This window comes from Thamnophis sirtalis, unplaced genomic scaffold (assembly GCF_051295495.1).
Source record: "Thamnophis sirtalis isolate CommonGarterSnake01/CBP01778 unplaced genomic scaffold, rThaSir2_p1.2 scaffold_1, whole genome shotgun sequence".
Classification (NCBI taxonomy): Eukaryota; Metazoa; Chordata; class Lepidosauria; order Squamata; family Natricidae; genus Thamnophis; species Thamnophis sirtalis.
The window spans coordinates 175729292-175738514 of NW_028261381.1; the positions used below are offsets into that span (position 1 = coordinate 175729292).

General features: G+C 45.7%; 1 protein-coding gene across 1 annotated transcript in view; it reads left to right on the forward strand.

Moving 5' to 3' along the window:
* LOC148049875 (uncharacterized) overlaps positions 1-9223 on the forward strand; it is a gene marked incomplete at both ends in the record, with an annotated part of 77703 nt that overhangs the window by 64153 nt on the left and 4327 nt on the right. Inside the window, 2 exons of the mRNA XM_087703363.1 lie at positions 150-209; positions 4073-4087. Of these exons, the coding sequence (XP_087559489.1) occupies positions 150-209; positions 4073-4087 (75 nt within the window). The remainder of the gene's footprint in view (positions 1-149; positions 210-4072; positions 4088-9223) is intronic.

The following is a 9223-nucleotide window of genomic DNA, read 5'->3' on the forward strand; positions in this document are numbered from 1 at the left end:
CACATATATAATATATATTATCTATATTATATCTATCTATATCCATTCATCCATCTATCCATCTATCCATCTATCCATCTATCTATCTATCTTCTATCATTTATCTATCTTCTACCTACCTACATACCTACCTACCTACCTACCTTCCTTCCTTCCTTCCTTCCTTCCATTAATCCATCCATCCATCCATCCATCCATCCATCTATCCTGTTTCCCTGAAAATAAGACCTCCCCGCATAATAAGCCCAATCGGGCTTTTGAGTGTAGGGGCTAAAATAAGCCCTTCCCCCAAAATATTGCAACACAGCAGCAGCCATGAGGTGACCACGCTCGCCGTCTCCTGCACTTCAAAAATAACAAGACCTCCCCCAAAATAAGGCCAAATGCTTATTTCGGGGGTCAAAAGAAAATAAGACCCTGTCTTATTTTGGGGGAAACAGTGTAGGAATGGTTGGAAAAATTAAATTAAAAGAAAAGAACGACGATTGGCTATCATGCCCCAACATATAACTTTCATATACTGTTGCTGCTCTCTAGCCCCATCTAGTGGCCAGAGAGACAAATATGCCCCCAACGTACCATCTTTATATACTGTTGTTGCTCTCTATCCCCATCTAATGATTGGAGATGGAAATGTGCCCCAAAATGCAATCTTTATATACTGTTGTTGCTCTCTATCACCATCTAGTGGCCAGAGAGACAAATACCAAGTAAATTGTTTGAAGCTGATCCCACCTCTTTACCCATCAGCCTGCATTCTCAAAACAAGTGCATGCTGGGAAGCTAGAATCAATTTCCTTTAGTATTTGGAGAAGGCAGAAGCACAAAGAAAAATCTATCTGTTGTGATCCGCTGACGGCCTGTGTAGCTGACAGCAGAGTCGGACAGTGAAGAGGTTGGGGAGGAACATGGGCCAGTCCTGGAGTCTGGGGAAGGCTTGGATGAGGGCTCTGCATCACAGGCAGAGAGAGAGCCAGGGCCTTCTGGGAGTTTTGCGCTGCCTCTGGAGCCTCTGGAGTCTGACATCAATGAGGCAGAAGAACAGTGGGAGCCTGTTCCCAGTATGCGCATGCGCAGAGCTTCCAGAAGGCAAGGACAATTAAGACAAAAAGGACAACTCGGGAGTAAGGCTTAGAGATGATTGGCCCCTCCCATGAGACATACAAGAGGAGCAAACAGACCTGAGCCTTTGCAGGAAGCAATTAGTTCATCTAGTCGGTTCAAGCTCTGAGAAGTCCTGTTTGACTCTGTGCTACGTTTGGCCCAGGGGTGGGTTCCTGTCAGTTCTAACCTATAGAAGAGGTTCCACAAATCTACAGTGCTGTTTAGAACCGGTTCCAGCTCCCTCCCCCCCACCCGTCCGCACATCATCAAGATGAAGAGCAAGAGGAGGAATTCTGGGAGTTGAAGTCCACAAGTCTTAAAGCTGTCAACTTTGAACACCCCTGGGTTTTTTTCTAAAGGGTTAGGGGTGCAAGGGTCTTGTAACTTGACAGCTTTAAGACTTGCATACTTTTAATGCCAGAGTTCATGAGCCAACATGACTGGAGGAGGAATTCTGGGAGTTGAAGTCCACAAGTCTTAAAGCTGTCAACTTTGAACAACCCTGGGGGTTTTTTTCTAAAGGGTTAGAGGTGCAAGGGTCTTGTAACTTGACAGCTTTAAGACTTGCGTGCTTCAAAGGCCAGAGTTTCTGAGCCAACATTTTGGTTGCTAAGCAAGAGCGTTGTTAAGTGAGTTTCACCACATTTTACAGGTTGGCCCCACCCACCCAGTCACATCACTCCCAAGCTACTCCCACTCTGTCACATGACTAGCAAGCCACTCCCACCCAGTCACATGGCCGGCGAGCCACTCCCACAAAGCAGGCCACTCCTGCAGAGGAGGTTCTAAAAAAATTTGAAACCCACCACTGGTTTGGCCATGAGAAACTAACTGGCAATTAGGTCCCTGGCAGCGTTTCAAGGGAGATAAAGGCGGGTGCTTGTCAACATTCCCTGGAAAGACTGTCAACTCGAGCAGGCATCTGTCGGACTCTTCACAGGCTGTTTGTGAATCATTACAGTCTGTGAACAGCCGTAATTCACAGCCGTCTATAGCAATAGCAATAGTAGTAGACTTATATACCGCTTCATAGGCCTTTCAGGCCTCTCTAAGCGGTTTACAGAGAGTCAGCATATTGCCCCCAACAATCTGGGTCCTCATTTTACCCACCTCGGAAGGATGGAAGGCTGAGTCAACCCTGAGCCGGTGAGATTTGAACCGCTGACCTGCTGATCTAGCAGTAGCCTGCAGTGCTGCTTTTAACCACTGCGCCACCTTGGCTCTTAATAAAACAGTCTAAATAAAACAGGGTTGGGGGGGGGGTCTAGGATTGTGATTTACGCTTTCTCAGGAAGCCTAGGTGAGAACACTATTTTATCTTGTAACTTCATCTTGTAACTTAATACAGTCTATCTCAGTGACGACGAATCTTTTCAGCACCGAGGGCCCAAAATGAAATGCACATTCACGTGTTCATGCCGGAGCACTGGAAACCTGAGAACCAGGTGGCAGGTATGCGCATGCTCGGGGTTTTTTTGGCTGTTTTTTGGGATTTTTAGGGGGGCTGTTTTCAGGCCGCTTTTCGTGCCATTTTTCATACCAGAGGCAGGATTAGAACTCACGTCCTGGTTTCTAACCTGGTACCTTTACTACTAGAGCCAAACTGGAAACTGGAAAACACCCGGTTCCTTTCTTTCTTCCTTTTTTCTTTTCTTCTTTTTTCTTCCCTCTTCATTCTCCTTTCTTTCTTTCTTCCTTTCTTCCTTCTTTTCTTCTTTTTCCTTCCCTCTTCATTTTCTTTTCTCCTTCCTTCCTTCCTTCCCTTCTTTTTCCTTCCCTCTTCATTCTTTCTTCCTTCCTTCTTTTCTTCTTTTTCCTTCCCTCTTCATTTTCTTTTCCCCTTCCTTCCCTTTTTCCCTTCCCTCTTCATTCTCCTTTCTTCCTTCCTTCCTCCTTTTCTTTTCTTCTTTTTCCTTCCCTCTTCATTCTCCTTTCTCTTTCCTTCCTTCCCTTCTTTTTTCTTCCCTTTTCATTCTCCTTTCTCCTTCCTTCCTTCTGTTCTTCTTTTTCCTTCCCTCTTCATTCTCCTTCCTTCCTTTCTTCCTTTTCTTCTTTTCTCTTCCCTCTTCATTCTCCTTCCTTTCTTTCTTTCTTTCTTCCTTCCTTCCTTCTTCCCTCTTCATTTTCTTTTCTCCTTCCTTCCTTCTGTTCTTCTTTTTCCTTCCCTCTTCATTCTCCTTCCTTCCTTCCTTCCTTCTTTTCTTTTTTCTTCCCTCTTCATTCTCCTTTCTCCTTCCTTCCTTCCATTCTTCTTTTTCCTTCCCTCTTCATTCTCCTATCTTCCTTTCTTCCTTTTCTTCTTCCCTCTTTATTCTCCTTTCTTTCTTCCTTTCTTCCTTCTTTTCTTCTTCCCTCTTCATTTTCTTTTCTCCTTCCTTCCTTCTGTTCTTCTTTTTCTTTCTCTCTTCATTCTCCTTCCTTCCTTCCTTCCTTCCTTTATTTTATTTTATTTTGTTTTTAGTTTGTTTGCCCCCTGCCTGTGAAAACGGACCCCGGCCCCGTTTTGGCCATAACAGCCTCCTGCAGCCCTCTGCCAGCACCACCACCCAGCTCCCTTTTGGCTGCCAGAGGCACCACGGGCCAATCCTTTGCTGTTTCCAGGCCAGCCCCACGGGGGCAGATCTAAGCACCCTGCACGCCAGGTCCGGCCCATGGGCCTTGAGTTTGACACCCCTGACCTGGGACAAGCTTAGGAAAAGGCTTGACGATCCTGAGGAGGGGAGACCACCAAGCAATCTCTAGTCCGTAGATTAGAGAGTGAAGGCGGGAATGGCGATTCAGATCTGCAGCGCTGCGAAGGAAATCTCGCCGAGAAGGGAGAATTCAGGAGCGGTGTGAACGCGGGGCCCGTTTGCTTGTGATCTGGAACAAAGGTAGATCATTAACTGCACGGCAACACAACAAACGACAAAGGAGAAACCGAGGCAAGGAGGCCAGGAGAGCTGTGGCGTTTTAATTATGGGGGAAGCCAAGAAGCCGCTTCGTGCCGCTGATCCAGCAAAGTGACACGTTCCACTGAAGTCCTCCTAACAACACACACAGACACACACATGTACACACACACACACACACAGAGCCTGCCTTGGCTGAGCCTCCGCTCGGTCCTTTGAAGGCTCCTGCCATAATTGGAGTGACACCCCGTGTAATCAGGCTGAATGAATGAGGTCACCTGTTTTATAAATAATTCATCCAAGAGGCGGGTTAATACGGATTCAGCCCCTCACCCCGCACAACAGCTCTCCCCCTCCCCGGGTCTCTCCCTCCCCTTCTCCCGTCCGTCCTGCCAGACGGTTCAGTTGCCGTGAAAGACGAGAGCGGAGAAGGGTGGGGGATGAAAGCAGGAAGGGAAATGAGGAAGGGAGGGAAGGAGGGAGGAGGGAGGGAGGGAGGAGAAGGAAGGAGGGTTGAAGGAAGGAAGGAAGATGGGACAGATATGGATGGAAGGAAGGAAGGAAGGAGGGAGGGAGGGAAGGAAGGAAGGAAAGGAAGAAAGGAAGGAGGGAAAGAAGGAAGGAGGGAAGGAAGGAAGGAGGGAAGGAAGGAAAGGGAAGGAAGGAAGGAGGGAAGGAAGGAAGGAAGGAAAGAAAGGAAGGAGGGAGGGAGAGAGGGAAGGAAGGAGGAGGGAGGGAAGGAAGGAAGGAAAATGGGAGGAAGAGTGAGGGAAAGAGAGGAGGGAGGGAGGAGGAAGGGAGGGGAGAGAGGGAGCAAGGGAAGGGGGAGGGAGGTAGACAAAGAGGAAAGAAGAGAGGGAGGGAGCAGGCAAGAAGGAAGGAATAAGGAAGAAATGAAAGAAGGGAAGAAGGAAGGAAGGTGAAGAAGGGAGGAGGGAGGAAGAAACAAGGAAAGAAAGAAAGAAGTAAGATGGGAGGATGGATAGCGAAGGGAGGAAGGAAGGAGTCTGAGGAATGGAGAAGGAAGGAATAAAGAGAGGGAGGGGGGGTAAGGAGAGTGGGGAAAGAGGAAGAAAGGAAGGAAGGAAAGAAAGAAGAATGGAAGGAAGTAAAAGAAGGGATGGGTGGAGAGAAAGGGAAGAAGGAAGGAAGGAGGAAAAGGGAAGGGAGGGAGGAAAGAACAAAAGAAGTAAGAGAAAAGGGGAAATGTAATGGGAAGAAAGGAGGAAGGAAGGGAGAAAAAATAGGGGGAGGAAGAAAGGGAGAAGGGACAAATGGATGACAAAGCAGAATTTTCCAATGTCTACAATGCCCCCCCCCCACTTAACAAACATCTCGTTTAACAACAGACATTTGGGGCTCAATTGCGTCATAAGTCGAGGACCTCCTGCCTCGCTCTCCGGCTTAAAATGAGGATAACTGTAAAATGCTTCCAGCAACCCCTGATGCCCTCTGAGCTGGGTTTTTTGTGTGTGGGGGGGGGGGGGGGACAGGGAGAAGGACAGAGAAAGATGCCCCCTTCCAAAGGACTGCTTAAGGTCAAAGAGGCCCCCAGCTACCTAGAGGCACACAGCCCGCATTTGTGCAGCCTCAGCTCGACAACGCCACACCGCCACGCTGGAGGCACAGACAGAAGAGCCGAGCAGAGGCCCCTCCGGGCATCATTAAGGCTTCGTTTCCAGGACCGGCAGTTGGAGCTGAAGATGGGCCTGGAGGGGAGGGGGCTCCTATATGTTGGGGGAGGGGGGGGTGGAGAAAGAAAGGGAAGCCTGCGTCCTCCTCCTTCTGTCCCCCCTCAATCACGGCGTCTTCTCTGCTTTCCCACAAATCCTCTCTTTTTATACCCCCCCCCCCGAAATGGATGCAAGGGATAAGAAGAGAAGAGCAGGCTACAATACGATACAACACAATATAATAGAATTACAGAAGAGAAGAGGAGAGAAAATAGAGAATGGATGGAATAGGAATAGAGAAGAGAAGAGAGAGAAGAGAAGGGAAGGGAAGGGAAGATACTGGAGAATAGAATGGAATAGAATAGAGAATAAAGAAGGAAGAGAAGAGAAGAGAATATACTGTAGAAGAGAATGGAATAGATTAGGAATAGAATAGAATAGAATAGAATAGGGAATAAAGAAGGAAGAGAAGTGAAGAGAATATGCTGTAAAAAGAGAAGAGAATATGCTGTAGAAGAGAATATACTGTAGAATAGAATAGGAATAGAATAGAATAGAATAGGGAATAAAGAAGGAAGAGGTGAAGAGAATATGCTGCAAAAGAGAAGAGAATACACTGTAGAAGAGAATATACTGTAGAATAGAATAGGAATAGAATAGAATAGAATAGGGAATAAAGAAGGAAGAGAAGAGAATATGCTGCAAAAGAGAAGAGAATATGCTGTAGAAGAGAGAGAAGAAAGAGAAGTATAGAATAGGATGGGATGGGATGGGATGGGAAGGAACAGGCAGGCCAATCACCAGGGGACAGTGAGTTCTAGTCCCGCCTCAAGCATGAAAGCTGTGTGACTATGGGCAATCACTCCCTCACAGCCCATCCCATGTCACAGGGTTGTTGGGATTTTTTTGAAGACAATATTAGTAACATTAACTTTGTTCAGAGCCTTGACTTACATATACAACAAAGTGGAGTAAGATGAATTCTTCACCAATCTGATGGCATGAAGGGCTGTGCCCCCCAAACAGCCGTATCTCTCCAGAGCTCCGGAGATTCGAACACAGACCTCAATGGCCGAAGTTATCTCCTCGGCAAGGTCCCACTGCCTCGGCCCTTCATGGGAGCTCTAGCCCCTGGAGTTGTAACTTTGGCAAGTTGTAACTTATTCTCTTCCCGGAGGGGGAGGAAACATCTGCCATTCGCAGCCCCATCACACTACCGCGTTTGTCGCCGTTGCCGTAAGTTGTTTTATCGCCGTGATTTTGACAGGAGAAGGTGGGAAGCTTCCCCAGGGAACCGCGGCAGACCTGCGCTTGGCGGCTTTAATTAGGCATATGAAAATTCCCTCTGAGAACAGTGACACTAAGCGAATGCAACGCCGGAAAAGATTCCCAGAGAGAGAGAGAGAGACAGACGGAGAAGGAAGCAGAAATATCATAATAATCCTCTCTTCCTCTTCAGAGTTCAGCATCAAGGGAGAAGATGCTAATGAAAAGGGTGGGGAGACTTGGAGAAGGGAGAAAGGAAGCCCCCTAGACTCGCCTTCTCCCCGGATGGAGCATCTCCCAGGGAGGGCAAAATAATCAAAATGGCGGTGGGGATGATCAAAGCTAGGTACAGGCGGCCCTCAACTCACGACCACAATTGAGCCCCAAAAGTTCTCTCACTAAGCGAGACTGTTATTAAAGTGAGTTTTCTGTTCTGTTCTGTTCTCTAATTCTATTCTATTCTGTAATTCTATTCCATTCTGCTCTATAATTCTATTCTGTTCTGTAATTCTATTCTATTCTGTAATTCTGTTCTGTTGTATAATTCTATTCTATTCTGTCTTTAATACTATTCTATCCTGTAATTCTATTCTGTTCTGTAATTCTACTATTCTGTTCTGTAATTCTATTCTATCTGATCTGTTCTGTAATTCTATTGTTTTCTGTAATTCTATTCTGATCTGTTCTGTTCTATAATTCTATTCTGTTCTGTAATACTATTCTATTCTGTAATTCTATTCTGTTCTATAATTATATTATATTCTGTTCTGTAATTCTATTCTATAATTCTATTCTGTCTGTAATTCTGTTCTGTTCTGTTCTGTAAATTCTACTATTCTGTTCTGTAATTCTATTCTATTCTGATCTGTTCTGTAATTCTATTCTGTAATTCTATTGTTTTCTGTAAATTCTATTCTGTAATTCTATTGTTTTCTGTAATTCTATTCTGATCTGTTCTGTTCTATAATTCTATTCTGTAATACTATTCTATTCTGTAATTCTATTCTGTTCTATAATTATATTATATTCTGTTCTGTAATTCTATTCTATTCTATAATTCTATTCTGTTCTGTTCTATAATTCTATTCTGTTCTGTAATACTATTCTATTCTGTAATTCTATTCTATTCTGTTCTGTAATTCTGTTCTATAATTCTATTCTATTCTGTAATACTATTCTGTTCTGTTCTATTCTGTTCTGTAATCTATTCTGCTCTATAATTCTATTCTATTCTATTTTGTAATTCTATTCTGTAATTCTGTAATTCTGTAATTCTGTAATTCTGTAATTCTTGTAATTCTGTAATTCTGTAATTCTGTTCTGTTCTATTCTATTCTATTCTATTCTATTCTGGAAACGTCCGTGAATCACTGTATTTGTTATGCTAGTGACACAGATTATTTCAGGGGTGTCAAACACAATGCCCATGATGTGGTCAAATCCAGTCAGTGGAGTCAGCCTGAAAAATATAAGGGGCGGGCCCGCATTGCTTTGACCTGGTCTACCCAATGTGGCTTCGGCCCAGTTTACCCAGTGCGAAGAAGAAACATGCCAGCAGTTTAGGGAGTGGTGTCAAGATGACCACGCCCACCAAGTCAGCCACACCTACCCAGTCAGCCACGCCCATCTCTTCCCCCCATCCCCCGCCTGCCCGAGGTCAACCACAGCCCTGACGCGGCCCTCAATGAAATTGAGTTTGACACCCCCGGTTATGAAGTGAATCGGGCTTCTCTGTCCACTTGGCTTGTCAGAAGATGGCCGAAAAAAGGCGATTGCGTGAGGTGTGACTCACTTAACAATCGTCTTGCTTAGCCACCGACGTGCTGATCCCGACGGCCGGTTGCAAGTAGAGGATCCCTGCGATAAACACATTTGAAAAGAGAATTCTGCAGAGCAGATAAATCGTCTCGTGGTCCTTTCTGCAAACAGGGCCTCTGCCTTTTCTTAGCCTTGCAAATTATTTTCAATCTTAATGTCCTTTTCCTATTTTGATCTTTGTGTTCCTTTATTTCTTGGGTTTTCTAATGGAAAGCGGAGAGGGGGGGGGAAATGGCCAAGGACACGAGGCGTCACATGCCTGAGGCGCTACGGGCTCCCCTCCCTGCCTGTCGTCAATGAAATACGCCTCCCGGCTTATGCGTGTAAGTGCCTAACCTTTTGGCAGCTGATAATTAAAAAGATGCTCGACTCCGAAAGGAACATTTGGGAGGGGAGGCAATGTGGCTCCGGATGGGACCTTGGTCACCGAGACGGCCAGCTCCCAGCGGAAAGATTTCGCCTTCCTTCTCC